The 24,280-nt window shown below is 33.4% G+C and overlaps 1 protein-coding gene across 11 annotated transcripts in view; it reads right to left on the bottom strand.

The window, feature by feature from the left end:
- The window catches only part of CDC42BPA (CDC42 binding protein kinase alpha), a 233,565-nt gene that overhangs the window by 160,387 nt on the left and 48,898 nt on the right, over positions 1–24,280 (bottom strand). For 10 of the 11 annotated variants that reach the window (XR_012063552.1, XM_031690085.2, XM_015234804.3 and 7 more), the window contains exons 3-5: positions 17,074–17,157; positions 10,415–10,510; positions 282–430 (exon numbers count right to left, since the gene is read on the bottom strand). Coding sequence is in view for 10 of the 11 variants with exons in the window: in XM_031690085.2 (XP_031545945.1) it covers positions 282–430; positions 10,415–10,510; positions 17,074–17,157 (329 nt within the window). In the remaining variant the exon portion in view is untranslated. Of the gene's footprint in view, positions 1–281; positions 431–10,414; positions 10,511–17,073; positions 17,158–22,996; positions 23,155–24,280 lie in introns of all 11 variants that reach the window. The other variant, XM_072948637.1, reaches the window with a different exon arrangement.

Raw genomic sequence — 24,280 nt, 5'->3', positions numbered from 1 at the left:
AAATTATTAAGAGCTGTTTACATAGATCTTCAATATGTGTCAAGAGGCATAAAAACAATCTTATATAAAAATCATTTTGTAAATGGCCCATTTTTTCTTTCCGTGCCATCTTAAACTGTATACAAAAGTAACACATTTGTAGGGAAATTTTTAAATAAATCATACCTGTCAAAAAGCTCACAAAGAAGAAATTATTCCATGGCCATCAAAATTATCACTTTCTTACAAAAACATCTTTTTTGACATTTATACAATCCACTCCTTCATTGTGTCTTACTCACCTGTGTACATAATGCAGTTGATGAACTGAATCAATTGCTATCACCATTTCAGCCAAGTAAAATCGAGCCATATCTTCAGGCAATCTATCTTCAAATTTGCTAAGTAGAGTAAGCAAATCCCCACCAACATAATAATCCATAACCAGGTACTGGGAATGAAAAAATAAAACATACTCAATAAATAATAAAGGTGGAAAATGAATACATTTAATGTAACCCAAAGTCAAACAGCACTGGATCAAATACTTTTGTTGTTAATTAACAAGCTGTGTAAGATGATTACTAGCAGTCATTACAAGACTTGTAAATTTCATAAGGCAGTAAGTAAACCTTTAAAAAATTGGGGTAGGGGACAATACAGGATTATCATTACTTTGTTGTTGTATTTTGCAAAGTAAAAACATGGAAAAGCATCATCATCATCATCAACCTACAACAATAGACTATCAGCAACATTTCATAGATGAATAAACATTTTAATTCTCCAAAAAGATTTTAAAAATTTAGAATGTAAGATTATTTATGTTGAATAAATTCACCATCACCATTATATTTTCCTTATTTCATCTTAGACCAGTAAATAACTTTATTATAACCAGCATTTGGATCACATTTGGAAACCACTGCTATACAGAATACATTAAAATTAGAATCTAAATATTTTACATAGACAGTCATAAAATGTAACTCATTTCTTCAAGAAACATTTACCAGGTGCCAATCAGGATTTTGGGGGTATCAAACAAAGAAAAATCCAAAGGATAAAGAGATGAAAGGCTTCTACAGTAAAGGCTTTCCTCTCTTCAAAGTGTACTCTATTCTTGCCACATCAGACTCTTAACGTTTAAGTATATCATCTACTAGTAAACTGCTAAAAAATAATCATCAGAACATTTTTGCTACCCATGGTCACCATTTAAAACGTAGGCTCCTTGAGTTGTCATATATCTTCTACTTTCATCCACGTCCTGTTACATGCTTCCTGGTAATAAACCCAAAACCCATGGATCCCTCCCTTCCAACTTTTCAGTGTTCCTTATTGGACGTCTTCTACAGTAAACAAACGTCCTTGAGATAGAATAAAAAATGATGAATACATAAGTATTCTTAGCTCTTCTTTCCTGCTGCTGCTACACAGAGTTCTGCCTTTGCCTACTCACGTACTTTCCCTACCTCACCCTCAGAGGTAGAGTAGCTGTAATTAAGACAGAATTCAACAACTGGGAGAAGCAAGAGGCAGAAAACAAAAAAGAAGATTCTCAAGAGAAAAGCAATAAGTTGAAAATGAACTATACCTGCAATCGGGTTTTAGTGTTAGGGAGACAAGATGCATCCAAAAAGGCAGACGAATAATAACCTCATATAGGGAAAAAATTCTCCTTTTGCTGTATAACCTATCTCAGTGAATGTCTCCAAGATCTTTTATGTTTTTTCCTTCATTCGCTACAACATTCAACTAAATCACTAAGGTCTTGTTGAGTCTACTTTCTACTATATCTCTGTGAAGTCCATCTACTTCTATCCCTACCCACTATCAACAACCCTGATCAAGGCTCCTGGCCTTTCTTGACTATATTACTACTACAGGTTTAAGGCAAAGTGACTACGTTTTTATAACATATTATATTATGTAGAAATTTTCTTGGGAATGGAAAATAGAATACAGAACAAGAGAGGGACAAATAAATTGATTCATTAATTCCATGGATATTTATATATAAGAACCTACTATGTGCTAACATTACACTTATGCAATGGAGATACTATAATAAATAAGACATAGTTCCTTCATGCTAATTACAATTTAACAAAGAAGAAAACACAAATTAATGGGCAATTTCAGTGCAATATAAATCTCTGACAGGGATAAGCAGAAGGTATTGCTGCAGGCTCTTAAAGGAAAAGAACCTAATTTTTTAATTAGGTTCATTCATTCACTTGTCTGCAATTCATTTTTGTACAAGGTATGAGGACTATTTTCTTACATACAGAAAGTCAATTATCTAAAACAAGTGGTTAAATATTCAATGAAATTGGGGGAAAGAATAGAAATGTCCCCTCGTCATATTTTAAAATGCTACATACACTTGGATCTGCTCCTGGTTACTCTACTCTGCTATAGTTGTCTGTTCCTATATTGGTATCTTATTGTTCTCACTGACTAATTAGTAAAGTTTAATATCTGATAGAACAAGTTCCTACTTACAGACTACCTTTAAAATATTACTCAATATGGCAAAAGTGTCTTTAAACAAGTTTAAGAAAAATATATACTGAGAGGCAATATTCTTAAGACATGTCAAGCAGATAACAATACTAACATAAAGAGCTCCTACCAGTTCTTCAGGAGAGGGCAAGTAACCCAACAAAACTGGACTGAGGCTGTTAACAGATAACTCACATAAGAGGAAACACAATTAGTCAATTAATACATGATCAAAACCAAAGCAACAGTGAGATATTATCTTGTACCAATCAGATTAGCAAAAAAAAAAAATTACTATTTTTTGGGAGACTAACTTAAAACAACATTGGTTTTTGGAAGATGATATACTATAATCATTTGAGAAAAGTATTTTCACAGCATCTACTGAATTTTAAAAGATGCATACCCCTTGATCTAGCATTTCCACTTGTAGGAATACAATTAAAATAAAATAAAATGTGTAAGGCATATGGGCAAGTATGGTTATTATGCAGCACTGCTGATAACTGCAACAAATAAGAAACTATGAATAGAGATCAGTAAGAAAACTTAAATGGATCCATTCAACATATCCATTCTATGAAATATTACACAGGTGCCCAAAAAGAATAATTAAATATACATGCCCATGAGATATTTTAAGAGACAACAGCAAATGCAGAGTAATATATACTTTGTGATCCCACTTTTATAAAAAGGGAAGAATATACACATACACACACAAACATACAATTATACATAAAAGCACAAAAAAAATGAAAGAATACAGCAAAGTTAACATTTGTTACCTCAGGAGGGTAAAATGAAAGAAGAAGGCAAGGACCATTAACTTTTTAATGTACATAGATCTCTATGTTACAGAAAGGAAAAGAAGTAGTCAAATTGAAATTGACCAATGGAGGAAAGTTCTGCAAAAGGCCAAAGGTGATAGAGTCAAAGGCAAAGGTTGACAGGAATAATCCTAAATGTAAATATACACATCATCTACATTGAAAGGAAACATAAGAATAGGTACAAATATGGGTAAATTTGTATATGGGGAGGGACAGACTGGGATTTCAAAATGGAGAATAGATAAACAAGATTATACTGTATAGCACAGGGAAATATATACAAGATCTTATGGTAGCTCATAGAAAAAAACAAATGTGACAATGAATATATGTATGTTCATGTATAACTGAAAAATTGTGCTCTACACTGGAATTTGACACAACATTGTTAAATGACTATAACTCAATTAAAAAAATGTCAAAAAAAAAAAAGGAAGATACTGGGTCAGGTAGTCATGAGTAGACTGGGCTGGGAACACCGTGTTTTAAGCAGTTTAGTAGCTTCTGTTTTACATTGCTAGATCTTCCATTGTCTATATATGCTTTTTTCAGAAAATATGTAAATATATACAGAAAATGATTATGTATTCATCTCACTCTAAATTTATAACTTTGTATGACACTTTAATAATCTCAAACCATCCCTAAAAACAAAAGAAAATTAAATATATGAAGAATTTAAGGTATTTCTATTTTCCCAAGTCTATATCTGTAGAAATAAAAAAAATTTGTATATGGGGTAGGGATGAAAGGAAATGCTGAGGTCAGAGTTTAGAAAGTTCAGAAAGCTCATGCTTGAGTAACCAATGGCTTTTCTTTTCTCTAGGAAGTAGCAGTTACAGAATAAGGGTACAGGATTATTTACATAATGTCCCCACATTGGAGACAGGGATCATAACTGTTATTCCTACTTTACAGCTATGTAGAGACAAGAAGTTAAATGATTTGCCCAAATATATTTTAGATAGTGGGAAAGCCAGAACTCCAAAGTTCTTGATCCTTTGACCACTTTCCTTTTTACTCAAATAAATGAGAGTCAGTGTTCAGTGAAAAGCTAAGTCCATGGCATAAAGAGTATGTGCTGAGCACCAGAATAACAGAAAAGAAATCAGGGATACAGGCTGAGTCATTAGCAATCTTTTATCCTTCCAGAATAAACAGACCTTTACATGTGGATATACACACCATAAAATTTCCAAGTCTGAATTTCTAAAAATTCTCTAATTCAAAGTTTGTGCTATTTAAGAAACTATATTCCAAGGAAAGACTGCTAAAGAATGTGAAAGTACAATAAATTAATTATGTCCAGAGAAAAAACATTTCATAGAACAGATATGCTTTTAGAAGCCTCCTTGGAGAGAATATCAAACTCTTTTAGTCATCTTGCCATCACACGAAGAGATTAACAGTCAATCCTTAGAGCCCCACCTTACATTTATTCTGCCTTGTTTTGGGTTGGTTTTTTTTTTTTTTTGCATTTATCCTTCTTTGCTTTTACTTTACTCGTATGAAAATACCTTTCTAATAATTTCTATCTCCAGCACAAACCTGTACTCCTGTAAAGAATTTAAAATTCACATCACTAATTACAATTTAATATTTAAATATCTGTCATCATCTAATCAGTTTATAAATGTTAATTCAAGAAGTAAAATTTTTACTTTAAATATTTTTCTGTTTTTCCCCCTCAGGTATAAAATAATTAAATAGGAAATAGTGGATAAGAAAATATGAGGAAGAAAAGAAATTTTCATTAATTCATAATATTCTAAATGACATCTAAGTGATAAGAAGTTGATGTGTCCATACAGATGCAGTTAAGTAGATTTGTATTTCATGAGTTTTTCTTAAGGGAAAAAAAATGCTCTAATCACATCTTAATGTCATTCATTAAATTATGCAACTTCTTCCAAAGCAAATAAAATGCACATATGCTATGACTCCATATATTTTTTCATAAACTGGCTATAGTGATATCTAAGTATGTCACAAATGAAAGTCAAATTATTTACCACAGCTTTCTTGAATTGTATAGGTCTGTAAATCATGTTACTTATCTGACTGTTTCAGGGTTACCAGGGTTAAAAGTTATTTTGGAAAATAACTATGTGTAGTAAAATTTCCTCTTTGGTATCCAAAACTAGGCTTGTCAATGTTTTGATATGATTTTATTTTCTAATATTTTATAAATATTCAAAACAAAATATTTGATAACTAAGACAATTTAGAACCTCTGACTCCTGAAACTAATAAACCATGAAGGTTCCTCTAAAGAAAAACTGGCAGTTTACAGGAGATTTGACTACTAGACATGTCAGCCCCCTCTAGTTATTGTGAAACTTTCATTCTAGTATGATTAATTACTGGTATACACACACTATTTTTCACTGAGAAATGTCTCTAAAAAAGAAATATTAACCCTAATGTCAAATGCAAAGAGCACAGATAAGACTAAATAACTCAGAGGAGAGAGAATAAGTCAGACTTTTTTCATTGAAAATTAGGCAAAATTTTGCTGTAATACTCTAGATGGTTTCCTCTACAACTCTCCTTTCTTTAGTTCCCACGGTGCAGCATTTTGATTCTTTTTTGCTCTGACATTTCCACTAGTTTCTACTTCTCTGGGTCCCATCTCTATCTTCTCTAGGAAAACTTGATTTCTCAATTTACAAGCACTACTCAGTGATTATTATTTACTCCTTGTATTTACTGTTGTCTACAACAGGCATTGGCCAACTTTTCCTGTAAAGGACCAGATAGTAAATACTTCAGCCTTGGCAGGCCAAGAGGCAAAATCAAGGATATTACGAAGGTATACATGTAGTAAGAAAGAAAACAAATTTCCACACAATGCATTGGAAAAATTCAAAATAAAATAATAATTGAATACAATTTTTATAACATAGTTTACTAAAGAGAAAACGTAATCTTTTGTAGGGGGAAGAGAATATATAACAGTTTGCTTAATTGGGGCTCAGAGTTAGTGTTTCCTATCATCAAAAATCTACTGAAAATGTAAATCTGTAAATGCTGATCTATAATGAGATTCTACAAATTCATCTGTGAAGCTGTCTATTCACAAAGATAGGTATTACCAAATACTGGTATTAGCTCATGAGCATGTAATTTTAATTGAGCATATTCTTCACTTGGAAGACATTTATAGAATGCTATTAAATTCTCCTAATAATTGTATTTTAGCATGCCATTACACTGCCCATTAACCACTACTAACTGAAAGTTAGGTGGACATTCTCAACTGACCAGTTAAATGGATTTTGAACTACAGACATTTCCTTTGCACCTGCATCAAGGCCCCAAAACTGATGCTAGAACTGTAGTTTGAGCTCAAAAGGTCTGTTTGCCGCAAATCTAGGTGGAAATGGAGATCTCACTCCTTTTTACTTTTGACAGCATGGGAAGTAGATAAAGCAGCTTGACATGACCCATGATTTAAACAATGTCAGTTGCCAAATGACCTCACCATAATATAAATTTTGTATATGTGTTGTTTTGCCTTGTAATTGTATGCTAAATTTATTTTAAAAACGTATCAAGTCTACAAGAAAAGCTAATTTCCAAACCTATTCAGTCCCTCGTAATAATGGGTGGGGTTTTTTGTTCAGGAATATTTCAATCTTAGTCCTTTGTTTAAAATATTGCCAATAAAATGTTACCATTGCAAAACCAGTGAACAGCTATATGGTACAGCAAAGATATTTAACTTTGATTTTTGATAAAAATTCACAGAAATGCTTGGCTGTTTCCATAAGACTGAATGAAGGTCAATGTTGACATACTGTTTTAACACATGATAGATTCAAATATTTGCCCCAAACTACCTGCTGATTAAAAAGACAATGAATATTTACAGGCTTTAAGTATCTTAATATTTTCATATGATTTGTAAATCTGTCAAATAAGCTTTTTCCTGCTCCATACATATTTTTACCATTCTCAACTGTAATACATTTTAGCAAATGTCAATTCAGGTTGTATCAAATCAGTGTTTTCTTAACTTCTTTGAAAATAATATTGACTATAATTATTCCACACAAAGTATTCACAGAGGCTAATTCCTCAGTTACTTCAAACTCAAACATTGATTCCTCAGATAACAATGACTGAGCAGAGTCAGTAACATTTTTCAACTCAAGAGGCAAAGAAAACCACTCAATGTGACACGAAATGGTTATTTCCCTGATTTTATAATCCACCATTGATGTTGCTCCCAATGTCCTCAATTCTTTGAGCAACTGTTCACACCAGAAGGCTAATGGTCTTCGACAAGTTTATTTTCTGTGGCCACATTTCTTTGGCTGCAGCAATCAAACATGATTTAATGAACTCAGCATTGGTAAATGGCTTTCCTTGCTTGGCTAACAAATGAGCCACTCAGGAACTTATTTCACTTGCAGTCCCATTTTCATTTTTTATTTTCGTATTTTATTTTTAAATTCTGTGATAAGATATTGTTTTAACTTTTCTAACTATTCTGACTGCTGCTTTCCTGTAAGTTAGGAATGTTGTGATAAGTGCTCAGTTGGCAGTGTAGACATGTATTGTAGTCTATCAGTACAACTCTAGTATTGTTGTGTAATGAACACCATGCTGTACTTTAATTCATTAACAAAATAATCCATTCTACTGATCTGTAAAAGCATGATATTTGAAAAGTCTACTTTTTTATTCTTTCCTTATTTTGACATGAGGCATATCACTATTAATAAAAAGTAATAATAGGATGTCATGGTATAGCAATATATATAGCACTTGAAATGCTATCAAATTTTAACTGTCACTGCCATTTGTAGTCTGCTGAGCAGCAGTGCAAAGCAATGAGTAACACATAAAGCATGCTACCCTCTGTCACAGTGTCAGTCTCTGTCACAACTAGTCAATTTTGCTTCAGTAGTGCAAAAGCCATAGGCCATACATAAATCAATGGGCATCGCTGGGTTTCAATAACACTTTATGGACACTGAAATTCAAATTTTATATAGTATTCATTTGTCACAAAATACTCTTCTGATTTTTTCCCAACTATTTAAAAATGTAAAAACAATTCTTAGCTTGCAGGCTGCACAAAAAAATAGGTGGTGGGCCAGATTTGAACTGCAGGTAGTAGTTGGCCAAAATCTGATCTGTAAGATAAGAATTCCAAGCTATATACTGCTATATATATACTACCCTCAGAAACACCAGACTTACTAAATGGATCACGTGACAATTCAAACCCAACATACACCAAGGTAAATTAATCATCTTCTGTCTACTCTAAATTTTCTCTTCCTCCTATGTTCCCCAACTCAGTTCATCAACTCCCAACCCCTGAATCCCACAAGTCAGACACCAGAAAATTGGCACTCACTCTGACTCCTTTCCTCCACTGACATCCACTCAAACACACAAAGTTCTAATTATTTTACTTCTTAAATAGTACCTGAAACCACCCCCTCTATCACCTTTATTCAAAATCTCATTATCTGTCACCTGAATATTACAAAAGTCTCCTAACTAGTCTCTTTACTTTTGTCCCCTGAAATCCATCCTTCACACTGCTGCTAGGATGTTCTATATAAAATATAAACTGATTAGCACACTGTCCTTAAAACCCTCCTGGAAACTAGAATAAAATTCAAACTCTTCCAGCCTATACTCTGGGAGCCTCATTTTTACACATCTCTTCCCTTCCTTACTAGAATCACATTAGCCCTTCTCTCAGCTCTTTCACAGCCCTAGTCCTTTCCTGCCACAAACCCCTCTATCATCCTAAAACAGCAGTTTTTCAAATTTTTCTCTATGAAAGCCCCCTGAGTAAACCTGAGGGGAAGTGGAAGAAGGAAGCTAAGAGATCAGTCAGGGCAGTTCCATTTCTATATGCTTTATTGTCCAGGCTTTCAGATATAATGTCATTTTAAGAAGCACATACACAAGAGTTCCATGACCAAAAAAATTTGTTTTTGAAAATCATGGCTGTAAGTCTAATTTCCTTGACGTAACATACAAGGTGTTGTAAGAAGTGACTCTCTCGTCTCTCCTCCCTCATCCCCAAGCCTCTTTTTCTATCCTCCATCAATAGGAATAAAAAAGGTGGCTTCCAATCTCTGTGCTTTCGCTCACCAAGCCCTTGCCACCTCTTCTCCCTTCTTGGTTTAGCTAACTGGTCTTAGAGGAGTCCTTATTGACTTCATACCTTTGAATAAATGTTATTTTTTCTTCATCTGAAATATTCTGAGAATATTATTTACTTGATTGTGGATTCCTTATCTGGCTCCCCTCACAAGAATGTAAAAACAATAAGAAAAAAGTTCCTTTGTCTGTCTTATTCACCACTGAATCTCCAGAATCTAAAGAACAGTGCTTGGTACACAGCACATGCCAGTAAATATTTTATCAAATGAATGAAAATGTCTTGTTAATTTTTATATTCCAGTACACAGTGTGGTGCCTGGCACACAGCAGGAACTCAACACATGTATGCTAAAAAATAAACCTAGAAATAAAAACTGGGGCCAGAAAATGAAGAGCCTTGAATAGCAGGCCAAGGAGTTGTATATTCAACTGTGACAGATTTTGTCTTACTTTCCTATTCACTTGTTTATCTCTTCAATCTTTGATTGTCAGTGCTTCTAATATTTTGATTTTCACCCAAGCTCTTTCCCAACTTTTTTTGTCACGCGGCTCACGATGTTAACATAAAATTAGACATAGCCTAGATTTTAAATGTGGCTCTACCTAAAGTAGCACATGGCAACTTTGAAAAACACATAATATTCTAAATAGTAACAAAATGCTACAAATAAAATATATTGGAAAAATCATGAAAAAAATCCTCACCACCTTTTATGAGAATTTAAATCTTTTGGATTTAGAATTGACTTGCTTATTAAAAATCATAAAAAATTTTAATGGAAAGGTTTTAAATTACTCAAGGGAAAAAAACACATATCAAATAAACAACTTATATTCTATGAAATTCAGTGGTTTTCTAAATAATATTTGTATTTAAATAATGCTTAAGACAAAATAATGTTAAATTCTGCTAATAAAACATCAATGAGGATACAGAAACATACAAAAATGATTCTTACTAAGTTATTGTCATCTTGGAAAGCATAATGCAAAGTTGTGATCCATTTATTGTCTCCATTCACTAACACATCCCTTTCTTCACGGAAACATGCTGTCTGAAAAGGAAAAAAAATTTTTTAAGGACACTTCTTTAAAATTAGGAAATACATTATGTAAACAATTGCTTAAAATATTTATTACATTCTGTTCTGAAAAAGGAAATATATCCAATATTATATGACTTTTCAACAACTCAAGTTTCAAAGCATCCTCAGAAACTGGACAACTGAAGTAGTACACTTAAAAATATTTTATATTTAAAAATACTGTTAGAGTTCAAAAAAATCAGAAAAATACACAGACTCATTTAACAATCACGGTCCAACCTCCCACCCAAATAATATAAATGTCAATATTTTGTAATATTTACTTCTGATCTTTTTGTTTTAAGAAAATACAAGTTGTAGCCTTCCTGTTCCTAGAGCATTCTCGTCCCTTCCTCCTCTGATAAAATGAATAATCTAGAATTAGTATATATTCTTCCATCGTATGCTTATACATGTATGTATCCAAAAGCAATAGAATTGTTTTATGTTTTGAAAATTTCCATAATAGTATAGTTTTATCTATCCCTTTGCAACTTGATTACTTTTTACTCAGTGATGACTATTTCCCTTTAATTGCTATGGTATTCCATTGTATGAATATACCAGAATGTATTTATGTAACAAATCATTAAAACATAGTTTATTCCCAATTTTGTATTATTTCAATGTTGCAATCAATACATCTGTACAAATGTACAAGAGTTTTTCTAGGGTATACACTTGAAAGTAGAAATGCCAGATATAAGCATTTTCAAGTTTACCAGATACAGTTAACTTTCTTTTCTAAGTGCTATACCAATTACTATCCTCATCCTAATGTATGAAGTCTCCCTTTCTCCTCCACATCCTCAACTACACTTGGCATTAAGACTTTAAAGTGTTTGTCATTATGATGGGTGTGAAATAATATCTCATTATTCTTTTAATTAACATATCCCTAATTACAGATGCAAATAAATAATTTACATATGCTTACTGGACATCTGAGCTTTCTCTTTGAATTGTTCACTCCCTTTGCCCATTTCTCTAATGGACTGTCATTTTCTTACTGATTTATGAAAGTTTTAATTTATTCTGAGGATATATTTCCTCTATTATAAAGATATATTCTGGAGAACCTTAGAAATGTGTGGCTAAAAATAAAAAATAACTATATGATACATTATAATTCTATATCTTTAAATTTTAAATTAAAAAATCACTATGCCAGAAAATTTAAAAGGAACTGAAAGGTAAAGTAGAAACTAAAAGTCTCCCTGAGTCATGTCCTCATATTTTCATTGTCCACCTGTTGTGTCCAGAGGTTACTTCCAGTAACTCAATTGAATATCTTCTCGGAAAATTTCTATGTATATATAAACATACAAACACACACACATACACATACAAATACACTATATACATGTGGTATCCCATCTCCCCCATCTTTTCTTTCTTTACACCAACGAGATTACAGTGTTCTGTAAGCTGTTTTTTTTTCAACTAATGATGTATCTGAGCAGGATTCCATACCAGTACATAGAGACCTACCTGATTTTTCTTAATGGCTGTACCATATTCCATACATACTAAAAAATCATACAGTATTCTACACACAGTACGTGCTTGAACATTTATTTCCCACAAGATATATTCAATAACCATGACATACAAAACAATTAACATTATCTAATATACCCTAATTAAGTACCCGAATTTTTTCCTTGTATTTCCATAAATTTTATTTGATGCAATAGAATTTCCAAAGCCATTCATTAAATATCATCAGCAAAGAAAATATTAAAAACAAGTAAAGCTTAAACCAAATGAATGGGCAGTTTTACCTATCAATTCAACTATTAAAATCTAAAATATTACGCTTTGGTTCATTTTAGGAGGAAAGTAGAATCATTTGACATACTCACCACTAAATACTGTTTTAGACTTTAACTGACCTGAGGTTATAATTTGCTGCTAACACTAGAGAGGTGGTGAAGTCTGTCAGAGCCTAGGAGACTCCTTTCTCCCGGCTTTACCTCACCATGACAGCTATCTGAAATTTTAAAGACCCAGCTAGAATCTAATAAGCATCTGACTGATGACTCCAAACTAAATAGAGTTCCAAAAGACTATCCTGTCAACAGAACGTATTAAACTTCAGTAGATTCTAATCTATTCTAAACTGTTTAGTGAAAAAAAATTAATTTTTAAAAACATAAAATATAAAATAAACTATTTATAATATAAAACTTTAAACATATGTAAGAGAAAGCAGTAAAATAATCCTCTGCCTTCAACATACCCATCAACCAACTTTAACAATTATTTTATTGTTCAATCTTGTTTTAGCTACACTCTCACCCACTCACCACCACTCTCCCTCTGCGCACAGGTGTGCACATGTGCACATGTGAATATGTACACAGGATCTTTTGAAGAAAATCTCAGACATCATATGATTGTATCCATACATATTTAGATATTATAAATGATTCCTATTATTACCTCAGACACTGAGTTTAAATGTGAAGCACAGGCCCTTTTTGCTTCAGTATGTCACACTGTCCTCAGCTGGTTGTCACAACTGAGGAGGAGTGGAGGTAATGCTACTGGTATCCAGTGGGAAGAGGCCAGGGATACTGCTTCACATCCTACAACGCATAGGACAGCCCTACAAGGAATTATCTGGCCCCAAATGCCATAAGTGCCACTGCTGAGAAACCCTGTTCTAGATCAGTATTAACCAAACCATGATGCATGTAAATACCAAGGATTCAATGAAATTAAAGACTTTAATAATGTCTAATTAAACTACCTTTTGAAAACACTTAAATAAGATTTTTTTAAAATATTCCCCCTTAAAAAAAAAAAGAGAGAATATTTGAGTGTCTAAGAATGCAATAAGCATGAAGGGAAGGTTATTGGAGACCATGTAGCTTCTTCAGATTCTGTCACTCAGTTTCTATTCACCCAAGCATACTACTTGCCACAGTGATGGTTTTGATTGTTATGCAGTTTTACATTATTAATATTCAGTTACACATTGTTTAAATTTTATTCTTAATGCGCTATTGGTTAAAGAGAAAGGTCAATGGGAATACCTATGATGAAAGAGAAGTTAATATGGACCATGTAAAAATGATAATAATTCTATAAAACTGTCACAGGATTCCCTTCCCTAGGTCCATGGGCATTCATTAGATCAACATTCTCATACAGCACATCAAAACTGCCCAGATACTTGGAAATCATGTTAAAAAGAAAAAACCCACTCATGATATATTTACTTTGGCTTCTCATTTACTAGCAATAAAGACTTATTTTACCCATAAAGCTATCACAGAAAAATTCTTTCAAATAATTGAATCACTCTAATATTTGAGGGGAAAAAAAGCCAAGTTTTTTTCATTTTTAAAAAATAAATAAGTGTAGTTTTAAACTGCAAAATGTAAGAATTCCAAATATTAGCTCTTACACACCAAAGCATCAATTTACTTTTAAATCTCCATATTAACATATATTTGATGGCCAAAGCAAACATGAGATATGTCACAGAAATCATTTGATAATATCCACAATTGGCAAAAGTGAGAGAAAACAGACATGTTTACATACTATGACTGCAAAGACACACTGATTCAACTTTTTAGAAGACAATTTGGCAACAGCTATCAAAATTGAAATGTATACCCGCCCCCCACAACCCAAGAGTTCCACTATTCAGGAGTTTAATGTAGAGTGGGTAAATTCTAGAGTCAACAGAATGTGAAAATCCTTTGGTGTAAAAATTATCCCTAAAATCACTTCAACCTCAGTACACACAAACTGGAGTACCTCAGGGTAGCCAACAGCAACATCTTTGATTGCCAGCATTTCACAGCCCCTTTTATTTTTATTTTACATTGCTTAGGTGGCGAGACTAGTTCTCAGGCCTATTTTCTCTCTTGTTTTGAAATTTGTCTTTGCCAACCACACATAGCTAGATTTGGTGAAATAACTGAATATATAGATAGTTAGCTTCCACCTTACTAAGAATTCACACTTTGAATAAACTTACAAAAGTACTCCAAGTTATGTGCATAAAGATTTTTACTACAGCATAGTTCAAAATAGCTAAAAATATGGAAATAATCTAAATGCCAATCAACGTTTTTTTAAAAAAATCTACCTGCTAAATAATATATCCATTCAGTATAATTAAACTATTAAAAAGAATGAGATAAATGTATAAATATGGAAATGGAAAACTCCAACACATATTATTGAATGATAAAAGCAATTTGAAAAATCAGTCTTTTAATATGATTCCAACATAGTAAAATTTTCTATTAAGGATAAATAAGAAATTCTTAATAATGATTTACTTTGAACAAAAAGACTGGATATCAGGGGAAGAAAAAGGAGTTTTCTTTTTTGACGTTTTATTTTCTGTAGTATCTGCATTTTTTTAACGCAGGTGACAAATCAGTAAGTAAACGCAGTTCAAATCTAATGACTTCAATTCATTACTATTGCTACTGCTGCTACTACTACTACTGGCACATACAATTATAAAAATAATAAAAGAGGGCTAACAACAATAGCAAAAATAATAAGACAACAGACATAAACCAGTACTATCACAGTTAAACTGAGATACATTATTACTCCACTTACGGTGTAGAGACTATTACCTTTATTTAATAAATGAGATAACTGAGCCTTGGAGTGGTTTGACTCTTGAGATGGAGAGTATTTCTGTAAACTATATTGTATCTTCCACTAAAATGAGTAAGGACATCTCCTATGTGAGTGAAATCAGTAAGACTTGAATAAATTTGAAGAGAAAGTAAAATTTACAGAATAGATTGGGAGAAGTTAACCTAAGGGATTGTTGATGCACTAACAAAGCTTGTAAATGATGAATCTGTACAGAGCCTGCTAGTCCAAGGCCATATCCTTTGGGAGGCAGCCCATATCCAGTGACTGACTTAGGCAGGTGCATAAAGGTCAATCATTTTGGCCCAAGGCAGGAAAACTCTGAAGGACCATTTCTCCTCCACAGCACCCTGCTGGATCAACAGAGACTGTTGAGACAGCCTGACTTCTCCCTGACAAATCATGTTTTCCCTCCTTTCCCTTCTATCAATGTCAGTTTCAAAAGCACTCCCTAATAAATCTACTGCACACTAAACTAATTCTAAGCGTTTACTACTTGGAAAATCCAACCACCAACAGTAAGGCAATTCAGTCTTAGGGAAATACAAAAGTAAATACTTAAGTTATTGAATATAAAGGGCACTGACACATATGTTAGAGAGTGATATAAGAGTTCCCAGATACTTTTTTAAACAGGGTTTTACTACCTCTGTAACTACCTTTAGGAGGTAGAGAGGGGCTGGACTCGGGAGGAGTCTACTCAAAAGAGTACTTTAGCTTTATCTGCAATGTGCTATTATCTGTTTTACAAAGAATGTATCTATATTTCATGTGTGTAATTTTTTTTTCAGTGGACAAATAGAAAAAAAAGACTGAAAGCAAAACTTGCAAAAAATGTTACTGATTAATTCCAAGTAATGGAATACAAGTGACTATTAGTTTCTTCTTTGTGTTTCATTATATTTTTAAAGTTTTCCAAAAGAAATATTGAAGTATTTACTTTCACTACCACCATATATGCCTATCATCATGGGAACCATTTTTTGCTTTTCCCTACGTGTTTGTTGTTTTTCAGGTTGCTAGAAGTACTGGTAGACAAAGGAAGACTCCTAAGGGCTAATTTCTCATTATCCTTTTAAGGATCTTACTAAACTCCAGGGCTAATACTCAGCCTACTCAGCAGTGTAACCTGTCTATAAGTTAAATATTAAAATACTTCCATATCAGTAAGTTCTGTTTCCCTGAAACCCCTGAACGCCCTACCCCATCCAGCTACTCACTATGACCCAGCACAGCAGAAGACCTCCAGAACCCCTCCCCCAAATTTATGAACCCCTCCCCCAGATTTATGTGTAATGTCAGTTCTGACCATACCATCCCAGCTACCAGACATTTTAAATATCACACCAGTCAATCTTTCCCTCAAATCCAGCACTAACATAAAAATGCTAACACTTCTTGCAACAGCAGAGTTTACTCCTATTCTTAATAACATAAAACAAAACAAAAATTTAACTCCACAATCAGCAATAAACAGACTCCTTAGAGGCCATATTCAAAATTCCTGCTGACTTCTGCTTAGAGCAGAACACAGATAAATACAGAATAATATAAACAAGTTAGATCAAATTGGAAATCAATCACTATAAAAGTTCTTCCTATAAAAGAGACTGGTTTCCACACATTCTTTTAATGTAAGTGTGTAAGCCCCACGTTTTCAAAAGGTTTCCACTTGATTTTCAGGCAATATTAAATTTCATCATGAATGTAACATTTATCATAACTACATTACAACTGCGAATTGTTGAATTTGTCTCTTAGGCCTTAAAAAATAATGTCATCATAGTTAAAAGGTTACTAAATGATACTTAAGGTCTATTGGCTCTCTGTATTTTATTTTTCTACAAAAATATTTCTAAAATGTTATTAAAATATTCCAATAATTAGAATCTTACCTCAGCTCTTTTCAGCATTTCCCATTTATTCAGTATTTTCATGGCAAACACCTTATCTGCATTTTTCAGTTTCACTACAGCAACCTAGAAAAGGAAACACAACTTTTAAAATATGATAAATAATACTTCTTTCAGTCATCCATTTTCCTTTTTCCTCTCTGTAAAAAAATAAACACCAAAATTATCAATGATTTCCATGCAGTTCAAATTCTAAGATCCTAAATCAAATAATATTGTCAGTTGAAAAAGTTACATTAGTGAACATGTCCCAAACAACTGTGTTTCTGAACATGGTATCAGTTGGTGATTGTATATTATACCCTCCTTTTCGAGTTTTCTGCTCTACAATTTAAACTAAATAGCTACTATCACTAAGAAACTGACTAAAATGTACAATGTGAAATAGCTAGTTTATTATAACCCAGCATGCCAAATTCCAACATGATGCTACAGGGAATGCCAGCAGCCAAAACAAGTAAGTTCCATGGGGATCAAACAGTATGAAATAAACTATATCACAACCCCCAACACACATACATACACACACACACACACACACACACCCCTCCTAAAGATCAATTAAGGCTAACAGCTCTACAAATTGTAGACTTCACACATTCTTTTCCAACAAAAAAAAAAGGAATATATATCTCTTTATTCTGTATTTAGTTATGGATCAAAAAACTGTCAAGTACAAATAAATAAGACCTCATTTCACCCTCAACAACTGATTACATTTCTGTTTTTACTTCTCTGCGTCAGTATGACTAGCTACTCAAAGGGCTCTTGCAGCCCACTGGAGATGCTATAAAGCAGAGAGTGAACTACATAAGCTGTTTCCAGTTATCTATGAAGGGGCAGAGTAGGGGAAAGATAAATACTACCCAAATATACAGAAGGAGAGAACAAACTATATACAATGTATCTTTAAACAGCTCAAAGGGATATTTCCAAGAATAGAGAATAGATATAAACTCAATTGCCAAAATTTTAAAAATCTTAATAGCAAATGTACATATCAGGAGTATCTAATAAATTTGTATTTGGATCACAATACAATAAAATTAATATCACCATACAATTAAAATCAAAGTAGAATTCTATAGTATTATGTAAACTAGGATACATTTTGGTAATTGTCGTAAGTGGTTGTACTAATGACTATGATTATAGTTTTTTACCAATTAAAATGGTGGGAAGGAAGAAGAAATATCTCAATTTCAAATATAATCACTTCAGTCCTTACTCATATCTCGTCAAATCCACAGAAACGATGGATCAGTTAAACTGATCTCCCAATGGGTTCATGTTTAAAGAAAAGGGGCTATAAAAGATATAGAAACAACCTAAATGCCCACTGACATATGAATGGATAAGGAAACGGAATATTATTCAGCCATAAAAAAGAAGGAAATCTTGCTTTTGTGACAACATGGATGAACTGGGAAGACATTATGCTAAGTGAAATAAGCCAGAAACAGAAAGACTTAAAATAAGCCTGAAATAGAAACAGAAAAAAAGCCAGAAACAGAAAGATGTATGATCTGACTTAAATAGGGACTCTTAAAAAGGCAAACTCATAGGAACAGTGGTTGCCAGGGGCTAGAAGTTAGGGGAAATCAGGAGACTTGGGTCAAATGGTACAAACTTCCAAGTATAAGACGAATAAGTTCTGGGGATCTAATGTACAGTATGGTGACTATAGTTAACAGTACTGCATTATAAATTTGGTATTTGCTAAGAAAGTAGATCTTAAATGTTCTCACCACAAAAAGGGGACAGAGGCAATAATAAAGAGCAAAGAAAAACATTTTTTCACTAAGATCTCTGAAGGCTGAAAACACAAGTTTCACTACTCTGTAGACTTAAATTATATGCTGCACAATTGGGAATACAAATGAACAGATGGATAGGAGCACAAAGCTAGGCGTACCTACATTTAGGAAAGGGAAAAGATAAGAAAGGCTATCACTTAAGCACTCTCTTATTCTGATTTAGAGGAGAATGGTTGAAATATTCCAACACTTAGATTTCCCCCTCCTTAGGACATGTGGTGTGAGAAGTACTCCTAGCACTGTATGAGTCACCAATTTTCTATGCACATGAGTGTAAGTATCTGACGATAACTAGAAGTAGTCATAGAATCCACCAACACATACTGAGTGTGTTCTAAATGCCAGGTACTCTTCTAAGGGTTTTCTGCAGGTCCACAATCCCATACCTGCAATTCTAAAAGCCAAAGCGTTTTCAAAATTCACAGGGCAAAGGCTAATCATAGGGTTTTTTTGCTTGTTTTTTAATCTCATTTAGTGTAAAGATAAACATGATTCATTGCAGAAACACCAATGCATTTGCTTATGAGATGCTGCTCCAAACCCCAATAGGAGTGCTATGTAAAATGGAGTAATCCGTATTAAATTATCTTCCTAAAATACAAAAAATATTGGAACCAAAACCCTCTCTGGATTATACAGCTGTGCAGCAGAAATATAAACTAGCACTTACTGAACCCTCAAACATCGAGCTAGCAATTATTGTGGCTGTTCAGGGTCATGGTGACAGAATGGACTCTGCAGCTAGGCCTTGGGTTACATACAAGTATAAAGTACTTACAACTTTAAAGCCTGGCACTTCATAAGTCTTCAGGAAGCATTAGCTATGTGTCAGGCACTGCACTAAGCACATTATAGCCCAATCTCTTGTCATTTGCTCCATCAGTAATATGTGGTAGATGTTACACATTCCAATGCCTTTACTTTTTTTAACTATGAAATAAGCAGCTTTGTTCTCAACTTCTAACTTTATAATTTTTACCCATGACACATACATATACATAAAGTTAGAAATAGCCTAAAATGAAAATATATACAAATAAAAACTAAGCTACAATATTTGTGTGTGGTCTCCAATAGTAAAATATTGGAAATAACTTAAATATCCTGAAAGAAGAAACTGACTCTATTACAAAAAAAAGAAAATTATTCTTATTCTTGAAAATACTGTTAAAGAGTATTATTTAATAGGAAAAAGTTCGCAATATATTGTTTTAAAAAGTTTACTAAAGTTTATACACTATAATTATTTTTCTATATATACTCATAAAATATATACCTATACAATTCTATGCCATAAGTATATTGAGAAAGATAGGCATCAAAATATTGTAAAGTCAGGTACTTATATGGGATATAATTTCTATTCCTCTTTCTACACTTTCTGTGTAGTACATGCGAAATTTGAAGCATTGAGTGGGATAGTGTGGAACACCATACCTCATCCTGGTCATGAAATGACCACTAATTATTGAGGTATTATACTATGGTTGATAAGGGCCAAAATGAGACCCACACTACACATCCAGGTGGTAATTAGGAATGCCACACTTCTGCAGGGTGAAAACACTCTCAAAGCTATCTTACAACAATTCATGAGCTGCAGAAATACTTTTCTGGAATGAGGTGGGATGTGGTGAAATAAAAAAATGTCAGTTCAGAAAACATTCTTAAATTATCAAATTGATGACCTGATGAGACAAGAATATGAAGTTAATACAGTGATAAAATAAAACTGATCTTGCTTTTTTTCCTTTAACATTACAGATCGCTTTCATGTTCATTTCAGTAGAAGAAAACTAAAAAGAAGAAGATGATGAAAAAAAGATTCTCCTAGAATTTTAACTTCAGGTTCTAGATTTTCAAAAATCACACCTGACATATAAGAGGGTAGTAGGTTAAAATGTCCTTTCTTATTTAATTTGATCAAAATGAAGAGTATATTTTGTATGGACTGGAAGATTTAAATTTAATATCAAACAAAAATATAGTTTTTAAAACAACAAACATAGAGATGTCTTCAAAGACTTCATACTAAAAGCATTATGATGTTAGAAAAATCACAAGTACTACAGATAAATCAGTAGATGACTGATTTATGTAAATGAATGAGTTCTTAAACACAATTAAAGAATTATCACTTATACCTACAACATATAACTTAGGAATGATCAAACTATATTAAATAGAACTTCAATATCCAAGAAGCAGTTGGCATGCAATTCTACAAATCTAGTCTACATTCAATTTATCTAGAATTCACCTTACCTCCTCTGGTCCATCCCATTCCAATCTACCACTATATCCTGCCTGGACTGTCCTACCTAGCCTCTCTACTTCTGCTCTTAACCCCCTAAATCCATTCTCAAAACAGCAACCACAGTGATCCTGTTTAAACCTAGCTCAGATCATGACACTCTGCTCCCAAACTTCAGTTTCTCCAAGTAAAAGTCAAAGTCCTTGCAATAACTTCTAAGTATCCTGGGTCCAGCATATCCTCGTCTTCCAATCTCCCAGATCTCACATTCCTGTCCTCCTAACTAACTCTGCTCCAGACATACTGATCAGCTTGTTCAATTTCGACTTAGTGCCTTTGCTCTTGTTATTCCCTATGTCTCAAATGGTCTTTCCCCCTATAGCTACATGGTTTGCTCTCTCACTCCCACACTGAAATGTCATCCTGTCCTTTCACACTTTCTATTCCATTTCATTGTTTCCTTTTCCCCTTAGCTCTTATTATTTAACAAACTATATATTATATTTATGTGTTTGTTTATTGTTTGACTCACTCACTAGAATATCAGCTTTATGAAGGTAAGGATTATTTTTTTCTTATTTGTTCATTAATATGTGCCCCAGTGCTTGGCAATCAATAGGTACTCAAAAAATATTTGCCAAATAAATGACAAATAATTGCTAATCTATGTAGGTGTCAATCAATAGGTACTCAATAAATAAGTATTGAATAAATAATGACTGATTTGTAATCTATATGAGTGTATATACACATAAAACTATAATGCATCCATATGCCAGGTTCAAGCACACTACTAAACTGATACTGAAACTCAAATAAAAACAAGGCATTATTATAAAAGAGATACAATTGTGTATTTTAAGGCTTATTTAGTGTGTACCAGATTATTCCAGCTCATGTTGATCTCTTAACAGTGAGGATGGCTTTTAAAGTCTTAAGGGCACAACTGAACCTTTACTATCTTTAGTCTATTGTTATTGTTCACTATTTATTGCTTCATGTCTTTATCTCCTTTTTATCTCTGCTATATAATGTCTATCATCATTTATTATTAATAGGAATAAAATAATAAAAACAACTCTTATTTATAGAAAGCTTACTCTGTGCCTGGCACTGGGCTAATAAAGCACAATACTTATACTGCCATATTCAATTCTTACACCACTCTTACACAGTAGGTTCTACAGTCCTCACTACCTGATTACAGAACTAGTGTTATTTACTGCTATGAGTACTGAATAGTTCTGTAAGCCCTGAAGTGGTTTTCCCATTCATCTTGCCTATAGTCTTGATTCCTATTGCCATGTTAATGGTGTTCATTGTTAATATGTATGGAAATCACTGTATTTGTTTTTTATAAACTGTTATGTTAGTGATCAGTTTGTATTCAAAATATTTAATTAAAAAATACTGAGTCTCTTTAACAAGCAAACTAAAAACACTACAAAGAGTTTATTAAACTAGCTAGAAGTACCCTCTCTATAGGGATGCAATTTATATTTACAGTAGTGATAGCCAAAATATTTAGAAATCGGTATAGCATGGGCATTGACCATTTAGAACAGACACTGGCTATAAAAATACAGTGTGCCCATGCTGGTATGCCCCTATGAAGACTAGTCCTGCATACACATCAAAGGTGAATCATGCACTGTAACTTCAAACTTCTTTACTCTCCCTTTGAATCCCAGGAGAGCCAGGGTACAGAGTTTTTAAGGAAGAATGGATGGCTAAAAATAATTCTCCTTTAAGACCCTAGGATTAGGCTATGCAGACACATAAGGGCCTAGTTATGGTAATTAGAGGAAGCAAGCTAATTAAAAGCTTTTGACACCTGAAGCAGGGGTAGCAGGCCAAAGCAGCAAGCTTTCACAACAAGCTCTGAAGCCCAGAAGCCTTGAAGCTGCCGGAGCAAGGCTGGAGCAGGCAGAAGCGGTGAGCCACCAGGAAACTGTGGACAGGCAACACCCAGGGCGTAAGTTAAAGGTTTTCCTGAAAGCAAAAAGGAAAACCCAGCGTTAAGTTAAGCAGTAACTGACAACAATTGAGTCGTAGAGAGAAGGTTCTTAACTCGTAGAGCTGTTGATTTTCAATTATATCTTGCTCCTTTATTGTTTCCCATAATTTACGCAATTCTTGTAGGAGTTACATAAATTATGCTTTTATTTTCAGTTTTATTTTTTTAAAAAAAGCATAATTGATGGAAATGCTGTTCCTATTAGATATTCATGCCAGAGGTGAACCTATCCACTGGGTCTATCTACCTATTTACAAATTCCTGATAAAAGACAAAATACTTTGGAGGAAAAAAATGATCTCTTTAGGGTTGTCTTTGCATTTTGAAATCTATTAGTTGATAAATACTACAGGGTATGTAAGGCCACCAGAGATATTTTAATCAGGAATGAATAAGCAGTAAGAGCTCATACTGCTTTTCTATACAAAATTCAATGTGTCTTAAAATAGAGTAAGTTATCTGCAACCTATTTACTGCTTTTATTTTTTACATACTTCAATTGATACGAAAAAGAGCAAGAATTCACCAAGAGAGAAAGAAAGGCAGGAAGGAAGAAAGGAAGAAAAAAGCACCTTCCCACACTAAATCTCAAATATTATTTATCACGTGCTCTAAGCTGATCATGCCACACTGGCCAATGGCCAGGCAGACTTACTCCCAGTTCACTGATAGCTGGAGTGCTGTCTGCCACAGCCCACTCCCCAGCCATGTACCTGTTCTTCAATTCTTCCAAGCATTAGGACTAGAGAGCAAATATCGCTGTCTTTAAACTATCTGCCTCGCTTAATCCTAATGAGCAACTAATGAGTAACTACAAGTAATTCTCCAGTGCCCTGTCCTTTTTTTCAGTCCCTTTTATGGAAGAAAAAAATATATATACATTTAAGTATTTTTATTATTGCTTTCTTTTACCCCATAGTTCAATCACAACAGGGCCCTAAAATCTACTGCAGTCCCACCATTAATCCTCTGTCCTTTACCAGTCTTTTAAAATAACCCCTGCCACCCTGCCATCACCATCTATCCCATCTATCCCCCTGACCTATCCAAACCTTACCCTGCAATTAATGACCTGTTAGCCTTCTTCACAGAAAACAGATC

This window comes from Vicugna pacos, chromosome 23, assembly GCF_048564905.1.
Source record: "Vicugna pacos chromosome 23, VicPac4, whole genome shotgun sequence".
NCBI lineage: Eukaryota > Metazoa > Chordata > Mammalia > Artiodactyla > Camelidae > Vicugna > Vicugna pacos.
The sequence above is the reverse complement of the archived record's forward strand: the minus strand, read 5'-3'. Positions and strand labels throughout refer to the sequence as shown.